The following is a 17,334-nucleotide window of genomic DNA, read 5'->3' on the forward strand; positions in this document are numbered from 1 at the left end:
TAGACCTTTGATTGCTGCATACTCTATGAACTACAAATTCCCAGCTCGGCTCACTCCTCCATAACCTCATATGCTGCCTCGAGCATCCTATGCCATGACGCGATACTCCACTTCAGCTCGCCCACACTCGGTCCACTCTCTGGTGAACCGTTTTCGAAGCAGCCGCGATGATCAGAGGCCCACGGCTTGTTTCATGTTTTGATGTCCCCACTAACGGGGTGCACGGCCTGGGTCCGAAAGCCGATACTTGCCCGAAGCGCCGTTTTCAAGCTGCGTGGCAGCTCGGCTCCGACAGTTCGTGAACCCGTTTCAGATAGAGGGTTCCCAATGCTGCTTTTTTAAGCTTAATTTTCGTCGGGACTTGAAAACATGGGAAAAAGTGGAAATCTCAATCTGTATACTTTTGCAATGTTATCTCCGTTTATGACCTGCCCTTGAAATTCAACTCTCAGCTCCCCCCCCCGTTGATACCATTTCTGACGTCGGTTTTTCTCAAATGTCCTTGCCTCCGGCGAGTAATCCACTACACGACATTAGAACCTCATAATGAACACACTATACTCACTGGGTCACTAAAGTCCCCAAAGAAGATAAGCGGATAGATGGTTATGATAACTTGGAGTCTGGTGCCGGACCCGAGGTTGCTAGGGACCAGTGAGATTATGCGGATACATTTCCTATTGCACCCCTTTCACTCTTTTTATGGTTTTGGCGTCTTCCCCGTCAATTCAAGATGATCTTTGTATTCTATCAGTGAAATATCTGCATATGCCTGTCCAATTCTATTAAAAATTTGCAGACCCATCTGTATGTAAATCACGCCAAATTCTAGTCCAAGTAAGTGGGTTCACGCAAAAAAGGATGGTGTATATATGAGCCGAAATGCTAAAGAAACGACAGTGGGAATATCAACGTTGTCAAAAAGGGGACCTGGGCACGGCATTGATTTTACGCCTGTTCGCTTGCGGATCCCTGGCTTTGAGACACGCTTGGGATGTCCTCTCCCTTGAGGTAGTTCTCGAACTCGCCGATCTGCTTGCCACCTTGGATCCAACGCTCGCGAATCAGCTCACGACGCTGTTCGGCCAATTTGTTCAGAGCGGGCCAGTAGATGGAGTGGTCGTAGCGGAACTCAACGTCACCACCCACAGACTTCATGAGTTGGCTGGGCGGAACATGTTGGCACAGGTCCTCGTTGAACTTCAACTTCTGACGAGTCTGGGGGTCGATGAACGGTGTGATCAACTTGAAGAAGCCTGAGATGATCCAAGGCACTAAGAACAGAAAAAGAGTTAGGAAGCCATGACAAACCACAGTCGCGATTCACTTACCATTGAGCACAAGAGCACGTCCCAACCGCTCCGGGTAATGGTTTTGCAAAATGTTCAACGTCTCCTTTGCCTGTCCAATGGACGCGCTCTGGCCCGACTTGGTCGAGCTAAAGTCGACGAGCAGCGCCAGCGTCTCCTGATCGGGGCCCATCAGGTCAATGACCCGCTCAAGCATGAAAACGAGGTGCTGAATCTGGCGCTCGCTCTTCTCAGTGTTTTGGTTTGAAGGAATCAGGTACAGACATGGCCGGCCGTGGATGTCGAAGCCCAAGATAACTTGTTTTCCAGTCTCGTTCTCGATCGAGATGTAATCGGGTGTCAACTTCTCCATGCCGTATTCTCGGCGCCAGGTAAGGGTGGCCTGGAGCCGCTGTTCGGCCTGGGCAACATTCCACTTTGATGCGCGGAGGTAGCGGAGAAGACACTCGCGAGTTAACCACATGCGCTCATCGTCAGTAATAGGGGCCGTGGGGGCATTTCGCTCGGACGTGGTGGGGAGAGCTGTCCATGAAGATACGGTCTTAAGGACAGACTCGTATTTGGATTGTTGGTCCGCCTTGAGTTCGGCGGGCTTCTCGGGCTTTGCGTCCTCCAGCGGCCTAGGGAATGGCTTCTGGATAAGACCGTCCGCGGCGGAGGTTGGATATGTCTGGTCTTGCTCGGAGATCGAGGAGGGAGCAGTCTCGAGTTTCACGGCCTCACCATTGTCGGTTGAAGGCACCGCTGAAGCGACTTGGGCAGAGTCATTGGCCGTCATGGTGTCAGGAATACTCAATGCACGGGGGTTCCAGGAGAAATCAGAAGTCAATTGACGATCGACGAGACCCGCCTTCCAACTTGGGAAACCGATATTACTTTTCTGGGCGCTGAGTCAGCTACACGTCCCACGCGTCTTGCGCGTCTTTGCGGAGTTCGCAGTTCGCAGTTCGACAATCGACTGTTCACCTTTCCTTCAACATCGCCATAATGGACGCCACGGCGGAGCTCAACGAGCTCTTTACCGCATCTTACCCCGACGGCCTGCCCAAGGATGTTCTCGCCGAACTACAATCTATCTTGCGGGTCCACTCGATCACCGCGGAGGAACTTTTCTACAAATGGGAGTCTTACAGCATCAAGATGGGCGAGGAAGTGAAATTGGACATGGACACCGTGCGCGGCTTCAAGCAAGATGTGCAAGAAGCACTTGAGCGCGAAACTCGTGGCAAAGCTGGCCGACAGACGGAGAAGAGGAACGCTGTCAACGCAACCCCACGTGCTGCAGCGAGCGCTGATGTATTCGGAATGTAAGGACGGATAAATTGGATCCTTTAAATCACCGGGCTGATTGTATATACTTCCCAGGTTGGACGGATTGACACCCAATACCTCGAATGGTCGGCCTTTGCACACCGTTACTGGCTCCGTCAAACGCAAGAACAACTTCTCCTCGCCCGCCACGCCAAAAATGGGACGACTTGAGCAGAATGGATCTCCTATGGCAAAAGGACCTGCTTCAATGGCAAATGGTGGAACTCCTGGCGGCACACAGTATGTGATACGCTTACCGTCTCGGACAAAAACGCGGCAACTGATCATGGAACGCTGACATGGATGACAGATCTGTTTCATTCTCTGAGCGACAGAATGCCGGTCAAACAATTGAATCGCTCAATTCCCACTTGTCGCTGCCAGAGACCCCGATGGCACCCTTTTCCGAAGCGCGCATCAAGCCCACGGCCAATACGGATCTCAAGAAGTTCGGCTACAAACCTATGGGAATGCGACTTTCAGAAGCTTCGGAGATCCTGGATGATCGGATCGATGAATTTGCTGCTATCTTTCAGAAACACTACGACTCGGACGAGCTCACCTTCGGCAGCGCAGCCACTCAAAGTACAAGTGAAATCATTGCCGTTGGACGGCTTGCTTCAGATTCCTTGGAAGGAAAGCTGAACCCGGCCTCTCTGGTTCTCGAGACTTCACGCCGAACTGGGGCTGGAAGACGAGTCCCTTTGAAAGTCGACTCCGTTCCGGGCTTAAATTTCTTTCCGGGCCAAATCGTCGCTCTGCGAGGAATCAATCCCTCTGGAGATTATTTCACAGTTAAGGAGATCCTCCCAATTCCTCTCCTGCCTCCTGCTGCATCTTCGGCGGTGGCTCTCGATAATATAAACGAACGTCTCAACAATGGAGACGCCAACCCCCCTCTCAATGTCATGGTTGCAGCCGGTCCGTTCACAGCGGATGATAACTTGGACTTTGAACCTCTGCAGGAACTGTGCCAGAAAGCGGCAGACAATTACGCTGACGGTCTCGTTCTGCTCGGTCCGTTCCTAGACATCGAGCATCCCCTGCTTGCATCTGGGGACTTTGACTTGCCAGATATCAAAGGACTCGACCCGGACACCGCAACACTTACCACAGTCTTCCGACACTGTATCTCGGCGCCGCTATCCCGCCTCGCAGCAGCAGTTCCCAGTATCACAATTGTGATTTTGCCATCCGTGCGTGACGCTTTGAGTCGGCACGTTTCATGGCCGCAAGAACAACTTCCTAAGAAGGAGCTTGGTCTGCCGAAACAAGTCCGCATGGTTTCCAATCCCGTAACATTGTCCTTCAATGAGGCTGTTGTTGGCATGTGCTCCCATGATGTACTTTCCGAACTCCGCCGCGAGGAGGTCCTTCACGGCAGGCCCACCGAGGGCAACTTGCTCTCTCGACTGCCCAAGTACCTCGTTGAGCAGCGCCACTTCTTCCCTCTGTTTCCTCCCACCGGACGCGCCAATCTTCCCAAGCCCGGTCCCGAGTCCGGCCCAGCGACGGGCGCAATGCTAGATCTGCCTTATATGAAGCTGGGCGAGTGGTGGAACGTGCGCCCCGACGTGCTGATCGTGCCCAGTATGCTTCCGCCATTTGTCAAGGTAAAAAAGCCGAACCTCAGTTTTTCTGCATGGTCTTGTTGTCCTTGATATACTAATTACATCTGTAATTCCAGGTCGTGGACAGTGTCCTTGTCATCAACCCCGGTACTCTGTCCAAGCGCCGCGCCGCAGGTACCTATGCCCAAATGGCTATCCACCAGCGGAATATTACAGACGAGGAGCGCGAGCAGAAGCAGCTTGACCACAAGCTCTACGAGCGAGCCCGGGTGGACATCATCAGGATCTAGGGTACAGCACGTTGTACAATCATGTCACATTTACTTGCTCGGCGTTTGAGGCGCATTACAGGTGGAAATCGAAGATCCGCCAAGGCAGGATTCCATAGTTCTCGAAAGGCTATACCAACGAAATGAATCAATGAAGAAAAAACACATAATCGTGCTAAACAGCCACAGCCCAGTGGGTATCATTCCCACGCCATGTAACCAATACTCCCGTAATGCAAACGACCCATAGTCAGAATCCAACCACACGAAACCTCGTTTTAACACCCCTAGCGCAAACAAACAACCCTACGTCCACCCATCTTCCTTCCAGCACTCCTCACCCGAACAGCAGGCGCCGCTGCCGAAGCCGCACCACCCGCACTTCCCCTAAGCGTAGCCCCAGGCCCCGACCCCGCCCCAACACTAGGGCCAGCAGCAGCCATCGCACTCCCACCATGTCCCTGTCCACTCACAAGTGCCTCAAGGCCCAAATCCCTCCAAACAGCATCCCGTCTGCGCTCCATAGCGCGCGTAATCCCAAACGCAGCATGCTGGTCCGGCACAACATCATCTTCGTCTTCTGGGTTTGGAGGCTGGTGTTGCGGGGCGACGTAGATATCTTCGATGGGTAAGAAAGAGGGGATTGAGGCGGGTGAGGATGAGCCGTAGGTTATAGCGTTTGAGCCTGTTGTTTGGTTTAGGGCTTGGGGGTTGTCCGTGGCGGCGGAGGAGGTGTGGGGGCGCGTGAATTCTTCGAAGAAGTCTGCTAGCCTGGGTTGGTGCATGTGTAGATGGGTTGCGGAAGAGTCTTTGCTCTGGAGAGATTGTGAGCGTGCGTTGTTTTGATTATATGGGGGGTGGTTAGGCTGGAGGGTACCATTTTTGATTTGGAGGATTGGATCCTCTTGATATTTGAGATATGGAGGTTTCTGTTAGCGGAGAAAGTTCAGAAAGCGGTTTAAAGTTGGTTGGAGGAGTCGTGGAGCTGAAGCTCGTTATCGGCGGCAGAATAAACAAAGCGCGGTACACCGCCTGAATCCCTACGACATATATGGCAATGTGTTGTATCCACGGGAGTGAATATTAAGATATCAATGACGGTGGGGTATCTGGGAACTGATTACGATATAACTGAGGACGCTGGTAGTTTACACACCGTGACTCGGTATAGCAGGTATGTTGGTCGAGTCCACGAGGTGAACAATGGGCTTCTTGAGCGACGCGTTATGAAACAACTTGGATCGGGGAAGGAAGAGCCGGACAATATGAGAGGCGTTCCTATTTTATGATAATAAGGGACTGCGATGATAGTATCTTACTATTGACCCGAATTAGCAAGCGTGTCGCAAGGAAGAAATGAGCGGTATTCCGGGAAATCAGGCTCAGATGCTCATTTATTCCTACCTTATTAGTTCTGAATCACTTGGCGCCATATCAACGCCACCATGAAACGTGAAACTATTTTCACTGAAGATATATTCGAACTTTGGAGAACGTTACAGCCAATGGTTTAGTGCCAATGCTCGAAGCTTAGAGGACATCAACTTTTTTGGCTATGTATTTCGGAGTTTACGTCCTGATCTTGATTAAAGTGGGTACCGTGGGGCCGAAATCGGGTTCTCGGTCCCACCATCAAGCTGTATATCCGGTGTATAGTATCGTCCTCCAGCAGCTCCAACAGCATCAATGTCTCTCCCTATTGACGATGCCACTCACCCCAAGCTGCACTACACCACGTATAATCAGGTAGGCCACGCCACCGTTGTGCTGATTCATGGCGCCTTCGCTTCCGGCCTCAACTGGGATCTCGTCATCCCGTACCTCCCCAGCTCTTACCACCTCCTGGTCCCAGATCTTCCAGGCCATGGTAAATCCCAAGCGATCACCCCATTTTCGGTAGATCTATCGGCTCGCCTCATCGCTGACCTTATCCGCACCCACGCCATCAACGGTTCGGCTCATGTCATCGGCCACAGTCTAGGTGCCAAGATAGCTATCCGTCTGGCCTCCACAGATCCCGATGTGATCAACTCCGTCTTCGTCTCTGGCTTTGAGATCTTCCCCCGAACACCGCTCACACCTTATGTGCCGTACGCAGCATGGACCGTGTCTCGCGTGGAAAACTGTCTTCCGCGTGTCCTGATCCGCTGGGCAATGGACGGCACAGATCTGCCTCGCACTGATACCAATATCTGCACACTCGACTTATGTCGGCAAATTGTTTCGCCAGAAACGCCGACTCAGTGGCCATCGCCATGGCGCGCGCGCACCCTTATTGTTGCAGCTGGGAAAGGCGGATTCATTCCCACCAGTGATCACCCGCATGATGCCGTCAAGTTGATGCAGATAGGGAGAGAGTTGAACGAGGAGACTGTTGCATATACGCACTTGAGTATGCGGCACCCCTGGAATCGTCAGGCACCACGACTCTTTGCACAGACTGCCGAGGCGTGGTTTGGACAGAAAGAGCTCCCAGAGGGGTTTGTAAAGCTTTAAGCAGTGATCTGGGCAATTTCTATACAATTATTCTAGTATTTGCAGTAGTTAGTGCTCGTAACCATTTCATTAAAGCTTTTACGGACTACCATCAATCGATCAGCCAATAGCGTTATCGCGGTACCATTGTGCGAAGTTGAGAAGGGCAACGAGACCCCCCGAGGACTCCGGGAAAATTTGTAATCCAGTGGATTGTCGGAGTTCTCTGGTGCAGGGAGAGCACCACAGTAGCCTGTGAAGGCTTTTACTTGTCCGCCTGCTTTGTGGATCTCGTCAATCGTCTTTACGGCGTAAAGGTGGTCGATGCCAGGGTCGAGACCGATCTCGTTGAGGACGGTTATACCTGCGGACTTGGCTTGGTCGTCGAGTGCCCAGAGGGCGGGCGAGATGTAGCTCGTTGTCACCAGTCCAATTGCTGATTGAAAATGGGGCGAACCCGACACTGAAGGATCAAACTGGGATGGGCCCGTGACACATTGCTGCGGAGAGAGGGAATGATCTTGTGCTTGAGGCCTTGATTCGGATCGGAGTGGACGTAAACGCGTTATAAAATCCTCACGGATTGGGCATTAGTCAAACGATACCATCGTGTCGGAGAAGTGATACCCTTGCATTTGCCTGGGAATATGAACAGTAGAATCAAAAGTTTAATAGAATACCTATCTAGTGAGAGTATCTCACACTTCATCGTGGCCAATATTAAAGGACCCATGAATCGACAATATACTGTCACCAGGTCAGCAAAGAAACACCCAGGGGATCCAATTAAGAATCGAGTCCACTATACAGATCCTACAACCTCAATAAAGTTCCGCCACAGCGAATCAACGGGAAATGACCATGATCAGTCCCTCGTAAAATAATCGAGATCTTCTGGCTCGACTTCGCATCAGCGGGGACCTTTACAGTCGCCTGACAATTGTCACCCGCAGTCTGAAGCCCCCACGCATCAAGGTCCCGTCCACATACTGAGCTAATGCGAGAACATGAACCCGTTCATGAGAGATAACCCGCCAAGATATCCATCTAGATAGTGCTCGGATCGTTCGTCTTTAAACTTGAGAAGCCGCTCCACACTATACAGCAACATCCCGATCGCCTTCTGCGATTCCAGTTGCTCTTTTGTTATTCCCCCAAATCCCTGCGCAGCAAGACTAGTCAGAGCCCGATCGTAAAACGCTGTCTCGAGTTCCTGGCGATCCTCCGTGTCTTGCCAGCCACTCAGGGTCATGAACCCGAAAAGGCTATCCATAAAATGAAAATTCGACCCAACTGGGAGGTATAGAGCACCATCCCAGTCTAGTACAGCTTGAACCCGGCCCGTAGAGTCATCGATAAGGTAATTGAATGGGGTGAGATCCTGGTGGGTAAGGGTGACGGGGAGGGCAGCAAGATCGCGTAACCGTGGTAGAAGCTTGCTGATACAAGTAGAAATACTGTTCTTGAGGGTTGCGTGTCGGAAAATGTAATTATTGACCGTATGACGAATTCCCTCAAGAGTAGAAGTGAGGTCGGATACAGTAGTGTTGAGTATAGTAGTGGTCGCTCTGCTCCCCGAGTAATGAGGTCTGCAAGGTCCATAAGAGTCACCATCTTCCTCTGGAGCGGCAGTTGAAAGTCCTCAGAAGACATCAAGACACTGATATACGGTATCCCTTCTGCAAAAGGCGATGCATACACAAACAGCCCTTCGCACATGCCCTGGTATGTTACCAGGGGTACAATAGGTCCACGGATGCGGCTAGCTTCGTTGACTCCGAAAAGGTCTTGCTTGTCGCTTCGAAACTGGACGGCAATGCGATGATCAGCGCTCCTGGAATGAGTATGTAATATAGCGGTGTAGCTCATCCTCCCCTGGAAAGGGCTAGGTTGAACATCGACCTTGCCGGTAGCGTTGGGAAGAAGTATAGGGGCAATATGGTGCAAGACGAACTGGTGACACGATTTCTGGGAGAGGTTTGGCATTGGCTCGAAGAATTGAGCCACGACGAGTCTCTGGTAATCGTCCATTGTAATAGTCTACCCTCTCTAGGCATGGAATTTCCCTACTCCGTCTCACGTGGAAGCTAGGAGCTTGAATTTGCTGTAATCGCTCCTTATTTTTCTCATTCAAGGGAAGGGACGACGTTGCCCGCGTCGCAAGAAAGAAATGGTTTCAGGTCGAGAAGGGGCCGGGATAATCTGCGGTATGTTGGTAAAACTGTTGTATGGTTATTACCGGTAAAGTTAATTCGACACATCAACATGATCTGAATAAGAATGAATTCAAGCCGTCTTTATCAACAAGGTTTTCCTTGTGCCCGCACCTTAAGAGTTCAGGGTCCATAAAGGTGTACTGGAGTACGACGTTTAGGAAAACATCAGTTCTCCTGAGGGAAACAATCATAGGAAGTGCCATTGGTCTACTGATGTAACCTAAGAAGCTTGTATATCGCACGTGTTGTGTTCTTTACCACAATGACCCTTGATATTCTTGTGACCTCATCTCTGCATTATTGACTGCATAAACAGCGACAAAGCCGTATTTTTCACATGTATTCTTCCTCGCAAAAGTCGTCGAAAATCCAGTTTTCTTGGATTCTTGTTCTCTCCTCTTCTGTTTCGGCAGCATCGAGAGTGTCTGCTTTCAGTTTTCTTTCGCTTCTTTTCGCCTCATCGTAGTTTTCTAGGGGCACCCAGCCCTCATGCCCAACCCCAATCGCTTCCTGACAAGCCCGGAATTGTTCGTCTGATTCAGACTGTGCGCGTTCCAGCCGTGAACATTCCGTCAACTCGTCGTCTGAAAAAGAAATTGGACAAGGTGTTTTCGCATCTCGAGCGAAGTCTGTCCACTTCCTAGACAGTGTAATTAAATCGGCTGTCAACGTGATATTGTCACCCTCCCAAGGGTCACTTGCATGATGGAAAAGCCGCTGCCTTAAGGTGCTGAAATGAAGGGTCAGGGCCTTGTAATGTTCAGGATTTCTTTCTGCTGTCAGTTTGACATAAAAATAGTGGAGCTGTCGCCTGCGCAGGAGTTCGGCTTGCTTGAATTGCTCTATTTCTTCCAGTTCATCGAAATTGTTCGGCAAAGTCGGAAATTGCATTGATTCCGAGATCTCGTCACCATAATTCTGTAGGCTCTCAGGAATACCACACTGCAAAAATAATGGCAAAATCGTACTGTGTTGCCAATCAATTAGACCTCTGATTTCTAGGTCATCAGTGATCAATATGTTGTTGGGTTGAAGATCGGGGTGCCGTATGGCTGGGCGATGAAGGGCCGGGCAGTCATGTGGTATAAGGTAAGGTGCAATCTGAAGGTATTTCTCTAGAGCCACAGCATGTTCCAAGTGTGACTGAGGCTGGTAGTTGTATACCTCTCGGCGAAGACGCTGGAATAGCTGGACAGGTCGCCCGAATTTCTCAAGATAGGCAATCTCCTTTTTGGCACCGGCAGTAAGAACTGCCAAGGAATCTCGGTCTTCAGAAAGTTAATTATCGAAGTCTCTTCCACGTCCCGATTTTCACCCGAAAGGCACTCACAAGGTCCGCGCTCAACCGACAAGTTGAGTCTTTTGCCATACCACAACCGTAGCGAAGTATCAGGACCGATGCAGAAGCGTTGGGTCGATCCTGGGCTTGGAACAATGACACGGGAGTAGTTATCTGGCAAATCACTGCAGTAATAGAGACTTCCACTTGCCGGAAACCGCAAGCTGAATAAACGAGACTCTAGCTGCACGATTCTTTCAACCAATTCTCTTCTTTCACGTTCAGACAAGGTATACCACACATCTCCTAGATTTTTTCCTTGGACATACTCCATGAGAATGTACTCTGTACCCGCCCTATTATCTGCAACGGCAGAGTAGCCAAAAACCTTCAGTACTGGGATACCATGAGCATGGAGAAAATCCAACGTTGCGACTTCACTCGCGACCACTAAGGATTTTGGTTCGGTAGCCGGATATGGAATTCGTGCAACGAGTTGGTAGCCATCTCTCATGGTGATCAGAAAACTTCGATTGAAACCCCCCTCGGCAAGTTTTTTGAATTCGATCACATCGGCTTCTTTCTGCTGAACAGCTAGGGCAGCAAGGCGCTTAAGTTCAGAGATGTTGAAAACTCGTCTTCTCTCACGTTGTCTCAAATTCTCATTATAGCTATGATCATATCAGCGGAGCAGTTTAATATGAATCACTTGTGTAAGCCTGCAACATACATCCATCGCCCAGACGTGCACTCGAACAAATCACAAGGCTCAGGCATTTTCTGGAACGTCGAAACAGGGCGTGCGAGGATCAGTCTTGTATAGGGGATGATTGTGCATGAGTAGAGAATATGAGGAGTTGCTCCGAATAAACGCATAGCCATAGCTTCCCCAAGAGAAAGAACTAACGCGGGAGGTAGGTAATGATCTGGACTTTATATTGCCCCCTAACGCGCTTCAGTCGCGTCGGTGAAATGGATTATGTAAGATAAGTAAAATAGTTTAGAAGTTTGTCGTGTTACTCTCGACTTGGCGAAATATCTCATGCAAGCGACTGGGACCTAAAATCGGCCAAGGTCCCTGTCACGCCCAATCAATTGTTGGCGCAGTAGGGCATAAGCTCATATGTACAATGGGCACAAGCATAGAATTCGGTGTTAATGAGAACCACATCTGCATGGATTCGGTCAAAATAGTCGTCAAAGAAGTAGAGAAGTCAGAGGGCCAGGTCGGGTCTATATGTCGGGCGGTCTGAGAGGAGGTTTACGTGACGGCGCGTTGGGGCACTAAACCTGAAAGGGCAACACTAACTGGAACAGGCATTTCACAGGTCTGCCGTTTACAATCAACCTTTCACCAGCTCTAACATGTTCATATCACCTTTTTATGGCCTCCAGTGTCTGTCTTACGGTATCGTCGTCTCTTTAAGCTGGATGGATGTTTTTTTTAAAATAGCTTACAATCAAATATGTCATTATGTTGAAAGAAGTCTCTTGGTTTCTCGCATGAAAGGACCATGATCCAGCACCAATGCTCGTTCAAAAGTCCGATCATATTATTATACCGCTATCTTGTAATCTTTCTGCATCCATGGATACCAAAACATTTGTGAAATACTTGACAAATTCCGTGTTGCTCAGATGGGAAATTTCTTGCCGCTCTGGCTTTCTTTTTCGGAAGCCGCGTTGTTTTCGAGAAACCGGGAGCCGTTCCTTTTTGGCATAGCGATAAAAGTTACCCTGTATTGCCTGGTGTCCACTATGCTGGTGGTCCTGGAATTTCTGGTTGAAGCTGTCAAAGACATATGGCCATCTCCCAGATCTCCTAGTGGCAGCAGCGTCTCCATGCTCAATAGCATATTTGAACCAGATAAATCAGTTTTTCACGGCGTTCGCTTTGATTGGAATATTGTACCCTCATAGTCAGGATTTAATAGCGATCAGTGTCCTGGCTGAATCAATCTCAATTTCTAAGCTATCCAAACACGAAATGGAAGCATATTTGACTGGCGATATCACCCTAATTGCCTGCTTAGCGGAGGCACAATAAAGCCTTTCGAATGCGACCACAGTGCTAGCATCGTCACTTCCACAAGCAGCGTTAGCACAATCACGAATGCCGTAGTAGAAGTTTATATTCTGACACAGGCAGGATGGGTCTGGACCACTACATCCCAGGGAGGCATATTTGGCCAGCATGTTGTTAAAACAAGTTTGACCGCAAGTAGGCAAGTCCGTAATAGCGGTTGGTCCAGTAGTAGTAGCTGGTGATGATGTGGTGGTTGTGCGCGTGGTCTCGACCGGGGCGGTAGTGGGATATGTAGTATGCGCCGCAATGGCGGAGTGACAGTAGTCGCTTTCAAAGCTAAGGATAGTACTGGCAACTTCAGTCCCACAGGCCGCGTTAGAGCAGTCTCGAATACCGTAGTAGAAATTTATATTTCTGCACAGGCAAGATGGATCTGAGGTACTGCATCCAAGAGAGGAGTATTTGGACAGCATGTTGTCAAAGCAGTTTTGCTTAAGGTATAATTATTAGTAGCTATACCCTTGCGAGAACTTGGCAGAAGACTTACACCGCATTTAGGGAGCTGGGAAATAGCTGGGAGGCTTGGGAAGGTAGCTGTCGAAGTGACAGTAGGGCCGGTGGCTGTAGCTGTAGTAGACGAACCGGAGGTAGAGAAACTAGATGAGTGAGACGGCATCGAGTTGCCTTCTACACATATCTGTTCGTATCCATCACTTGATAAAGCGTCCCATACTCCATCGCAGTCCGCGCCGATCCAGGGGTTGAGAGCAATCACATCTGCCATGTCCACGTTGAAACGTGAGGGGAACATTGTGCAGTTGAATACATCTAGCACAATCAGCACGCCTTCTTCGAATTTGAAGAATAGAATGACCTTACTCTTATCTGCCTCTCTAATCTGAATGTAACAATTGCAGTCCGCGGGTTGGGCTGAAGTCGACGCAATGATGCTGGTGTTTGGAGCGAAACAGTACTCATGCGGCAGTGTTGAAGCTGTTGTATGTATGAGCTTAATAATGAACGATTTTCAGTCAAAAAGCGGACTTACTCGTTGTCTCCCCCGAAATAATGCAGTAGCTGTACTCAGATTCGAAGACACAGTTTTCAGGTGAGAGACTCGGGTTCCATCTCAACAGATCATCAACAGCAACACCAGCGACGACAGCCCAGATATAACAGGCATTTAAAGAAGTCACATTAGCTACATTACTGCCGAAGGCATTTTGATATAATGAGCAGTCCGCGATAGTACCGGAAGCAGTCGGCTGCAGTGAGGCAGTGGCAACAGGAGTTGGAGTGTATGTGGTTGAGGGTAGCTTAGTGAATGTGTAACTTGCCGTCGTCACTGGATAACCTGAGTAGGTGGCGATATTTCCGACAGCTTTCACGCAGTATGAAGTGTTGGCCCAAAGGTTGGAACAACTTGAGTCTACTTGAGGATTGAGGAAGTAGAAGTCGCTCAAGGATATCGTGTACTTCAGCGAAATAGTAGAGCAATCCTCGTCAGTTATGACCTATACAGATGTTAGAGTTTCTCCTGATCAAAGGGCTTTGAATATTCAGGTACTTTATGCCAGTTCCCACAGTCAGTGCTCGTTTGTGGCTGAGCATCGGTTGGAACTGGTGCAGCTGTCGTGACAGCGGTCCCTGCGTTCACAGTGATCGTACCATATGGAGAACTTGTTGATCCCGGATTAGCTATAACTCAAACATGACTTGGGAAATTGGAAACATAGAAGGTAATGAGGAAATCCAGTTGCGAGAAAGTGGTTTCGAATAATCATCATACCTGGCACAGATGTACCATCCTCTCCACGAGGCGAGGTTTGAGCAGCCTGTGTTTATCATCGGATTCCAAGCCAGTAGTTGAGCCATTGTAATGCCTAGACTGCTAGTAAGCGAGTCGCATGTTTCACCAAATTCAAGCTGATGAGTTGTGCAAGTGCTGGGGAGACAAAGGTTTCTGCCCTCCGAAAGTAAATTGCAAGCCATATCAAGGGCATTAGTTGTAATGAGGCTGTATGTCGATACGCTATTGGCCTCTGAAATTGTCACACAAGACTCATCTTCTTTAACTGTATGGAAACCTGAACAGGGTGGTGAAAAAGTAGCACTCGCAGTTGACCCAGTCCCCGTTGAAGTTGCGTTTAGTGCATATGCCGTGGGAGTGGCAAAATCATAACCAGTGGCACCACAGCTAGAAGTGAGCGAAGCAAAGTAATTAGCAGCCTCGTCATCGTATCCAAAAGGTGACTCGAGCTGAAACTTCTGAATACTTAATTCGCAGGCGGAGCAATTCTGAGCTGAAGAGTATGTGGATCCATTGGACATCCAAGAACTGACGATTGTATCGCAATATTCATTGGTAGACCTGGTACTATTAGTAAATGTTGTCTTCTGCAACTTACTCGCTACTCACGGGTCAGTAAGGCAAGAGAGCCCAGCCGAATAAATGTAGCGGTCGATCATGAACGTTGCTATCCTATATTAGAGTTGAAAATGATGAGTCTCATTGACGGGAGATACTTACCAGGATAGGCGATTGATCCAAAGGGCATGACAACGTCATCAGTAGTGCATGAATCTTTGATCATTTGCCGAACCCGTTGCATATTGAGTCGGCAGTTGCTTTCGCATAACTCTGTCAGTTGCTCAGCGGGAAGAACCTCAAAGCTCGAGTCTCTATCTCATATCAGTTTAGACATTCTCAGGTAGAAGCCAGTATCCAACATACTCAAGTCCGGTATAACGGGCAACCCAGGCGGGGCATGGGAGGGTAATATTGAGAGCGGCAACGCAAGGATCACTCAATCCCAAATTATCGTAGGGGAAGACATAGCCATCAAATTGCTGTGCCTGAGTGACCATCAGCAGGGCGCCGACTATTGTCAGACACTTCGCCATTGTTGCTCCTGAGGAAGAATAGAATAGAGACAAAGGGGTTTGGTGAAATTGTGAAAGTCCTAAGGAAAAAGGTGGGATAATTCAGCGACAGCAATCATTTAACAACCATATGAAGTGTGTATTTTTCTGCCTTCTCCTTTTGATTTTTCACCTAACTTCTTTTGGTTGTCTCTCTAGTATTTCTTTTCGTTTTCCATCTCGTGAATACTCGTCCGTATTCAGTCCTTAATCCCGATTAAAACTTCAGAAGCCCCACATAGTAATTTCACGCTGATGCCGGCAGGCTTTTTAGGCAATCATACCATCTTTAGAGCAAAGGAATGAGCCGAAGCGTGGAGTTGCTTGGCAGACTAATTGATGCACGTAGGAATTGAACAAATTAAAAGACCCTCTTCCCTGAAGTGGATCTGATTGTAAATCCGGAACTAACCGACTCGGATCCTTCGTCGGGCCCGATCCGGGCCGTAGGATCTTGAGTGGATATGCAAGAACAGGTCGGCCGAGGGATTTAATTTCCATGGAGTCGGTCCCCTATTTTGGATTGAACATGTTTCACTATGGTAGGGATTTAGCTTTAGACCCTGCCCCATTCGATTGAACTACTGATTTATAGTGGGGCCCAAGCCTTGATGTTTCATTTCTCGTCTTATCCACTAGGAACGGACGTTAGCCGGCACTACTAAGGGGCATGGTGTGGCTTTAGTATGAAATCCTATGATTTCTCTGCGGAAATAATTAGCATTGAGGCATTTCCCACCCCTATCCAGTCACTCGAGCAAAAGCGAGGGTAAAGCGACCATTTTCCTTGATATGATCTCCCGCTGAAATGCTGCTCTTTAAACCGCGAGCCATTACTTGGTTCCGCCGCCAGCCATGTCAAATCATCCGCCAGCCATGTCAAATCATCCGCCAGCCATGTCAAATCATCCGCCAGCCATGTCAAATCATCCGCCAGCCATGTCAAATTCTCCGCAAAATGTCAACCATGGGACCATCAGGAAGGGATATCCCACTTGAAGGGATCCGAATGACACGATCGGAGACTTTCCAGAGAAAGCCAAATCTTCCATGGGGCTTTTGCATTTATCGATGCTCATTCAAAGACGATGCTGCGTGGCATAAAATGCTCCAGCTCATTCAGCAAGAAGTGCAAGAATCATTGGAACTTTGCTTGCCACCTGGAGAAGAAAGAACAGAGCTCCTAGAGGCCCATGATCTCGTGATTCATGACGAGCCAGCGAAGTTCAAAGGCGTGACTTCGCATGAGGTGCGCGATCATTTTAATGATTGGGTGGCGGAACAACTGCCAAAAGTTGTTGACACGCCTGAAACACTACAAAGGCTAATTAGATGGCATTCGGAGAGAGAAAATGAAATTCCTGGGCCTGAACACGCTTTTGGAGCACGGTTTAACTTCGCCCTATTTGTTGATGATATCTGTTTGGAGTCTTTGGTCCATATGGATATGCCCGTCGTTAAAATTCTGTACAAGCAATGGGGCGATTTGAGTCCCGAGGAGAGGAATTACAAAATTGACCCCGACTGGCACGATGGGACAACGGAAGAGAGTGAGGAGGATGTTGGATGGATGTACATGTCTGTCTTCGAATACGTTGATACGTATGACCGGTCTGAGTGGGCTCATATGGATGTCTGGCGTGCTTCCTATCTTCGGCCTCCTTGGATGCTTAACTATTATGGAGATGAGAAAAAGCAACCGGGCCACTGGCGGAAGTAGTCATGTAACAAAAGGATTGAAGGATGGTATAAAAGAAGTGGGTGCGCATTATGAAAGACTTCTCTGTCTTGTTTTAACTTGAATTTGGTGCTCAGGTATGCTTCAGGTTTTTGTAGATAACCTCCGCTTCCTACATATCAAAGACATCCCAGGAGACAGATCAAATGCAAATCTGAAGATAAATTCTCTAACAAAACATACCCCTTCGAAGAAAGACTCATAAGAATAAAAAATG

General features: G+C 48.9%; 8 protein-coding genes across 8 annotated transcripts; 3 read left to right on the plus strand and 5 right to left on the minus strand.

Moving 5' to 3' along the window:
- Nucleotides 1-948: 948 nt before the first annotated feature.
- Nucleotides 949-2,088, minus strand: N7498_000796 (CRAL/TRIO domain protein; the record flags this gene model as incomplete). The annotated part of the gene is made up of 2 exons (XM_058447859.1): nucleotides 949-1,274; nucleotides 1,332-2,088. 2 exons carry the CDS (start codon nucleotides 2,086-2,088, stop codon nucleotides 949-951), a joined length of 1,083 nt encoding a protein of 360 aa, XP_058313270.1.
- A 209-nt stretch (nucleotides 2,089-2,297) lies between these two features.
- N7498_000797 (DNA-directed DNA polymerase alpha subunit POL12) lies at nucleotides 2,298-4,482 on the plus strand (the record flags this gene model as incomplete). Its single annotated transcript, XM_058447860.1, has 4 exons — nucleotides 2,298-2,617; nucleotides 2,676-2,861; nucleotides 2,932-4,234; nucleotides 4,309-4,482. 4 exons carry the CDS (start codon nucleotides 2,298-2,300, stop codon nucleotides 4,480-4,482), a joined length of 1,983 nt encoding a protein of 660 aa, XP_058313271.1.
- A 266-nt stretch (nucleotides 4,483-4,748) lies between these two features.
- Nucleotides 4,749-5,341, minus strand: N7498_000798 (uncharacterized protein; the record flags this gene model as incomplete). The annotated part of the gene is made up of 2 exons (XM_058447861.1): nucleotides 4,749-5,276; nucleotides 5,339-5,341. 2 exons carry the CDS (start codon nucleotides 5,339-5,341, stop codon nucleotides 4,749-4,751), a joined length of 531 nt encoding a protein of 176 aa, XP_058313272.1.
- Nucleotides 5,342-6,147: 806 nt separating this feature from the next.
- N7498_000799 (alpha/beta fold hydrolase) lies at nucleotides 6,148-6,957 on the plus strand (the record flags this gene model as incomplete). Its single annotated transcript, XM_058447862.1, has 1 exon — nucleotides 6,148-6,957. The coding sequence occupies one exon, from the start codon at nucleotides 6,148-6,150 to the stop codon at nucleotides 6,955-6,957; it is 810 nt and encodes a 269-aa protein (XP_058313273.1).
- Nucleotides 6,958-7,930: 973 nt separating this feature from the next.
- N7498_000800 (uncharacterized protein) lies at nucleotides 7,931-8,967 on the minus strand (the record flags this gene model as incomplete). The annotated part of the gene is made up of 2 exons (XM_058447863.1): nucleotides 7,931-8,375; nucleotides 8,435-8,967. The coding sequence occupies 2 exons, from the start codon at nucleotides 8,965-8,967 to the stop codon at nucleotides 7,931-7,933; spliced, it is 978 nt and encodes a 325-aa protein (XP_058313274.1).
- A 518-nt stretch (nucleotides 8,968-9,485) lies between these two features.
- N7498_000801 (uncharacterized protein) lies at nucleotides 9,486-11,208 on the minus strand (the record flags this gene model as incomplete). The annotated part of the gene is made up of 4 exons (XM_058447864.1): nucleotides 9,486-10,420; nucleotides 10,483-10,616; nucleotides 10,761-11,102; nucleotides 11,162-11,208. 4 exons carry the CDS (start codon nucleotides 11,206-11,208, stop codon nucleotides 9,486-9,488), a joined length of 1,458 nt encoding a protein of 485 aa, XP_058313275.1.
- Nucleotides 11,209-12,631: 1,423 nt separating this feature from the next.
- Nucleotides 12,632-15,361, minus strand: N7498_000802 (LysM peptidoglycan-binding domain-containing protein; the record flags this gene model as incomplete). Its single annotated transcript, XM_058447865.1, has 8 exons — nucleotides 12,632-12,784; nucleotides 13,005-13,450; nucleotides 13,506-13,971; nucleotides 14,025-14,136; nucleotides 14,247-14,828; nucleotides 14,877-14,934; nucleotides 14,988-15,139; nucleotides 15,192-15,361. 8 exons carry the CDS (start codon nucleotides 15,359-15,361, stop codon nucleotides 12,632-12,634), a joined length of 2,139 nt encoding a protein of 712 aa, XP_058313276.1.
- Nucleotides 15,362-16,346: 985 nt separating this feature from the next.
- N7498_000803 (uncharacterized protein) lies at nucleotides 16,347-17,099 on the plus strand (the record flags this gene model as incomplete). The annotated part of the gene is made up of 1 exon (XM_058447866.1): nucleotides 16,347-17,099. The coding sequence occupies one exon, from the start codon at nucleotides 16,347-16,349 to the stop codon at nucleotides 17,097-17,099; it is 753 nt and encodes a 250-aa protein (XP_058313277.1).
- Nucleotides 17,100-17,334: the final 235 nt, after the last annotated feature.

This window comes from Penicillium cinerascens, assembly GCF_028974065.1.
Source record: "Penicillium cinerascens strain IBT 15544 chromosome Unknown contig_16_segment0_segment0, whole genome shotgun sequence".
NCBI classification, from domain to species: Eukaryota; Fungi; Ascomycota; class Eurotiomycetes; order Eurotiales; family Aspergillaceae; genus Penicillium; species Penicillium cinerascens.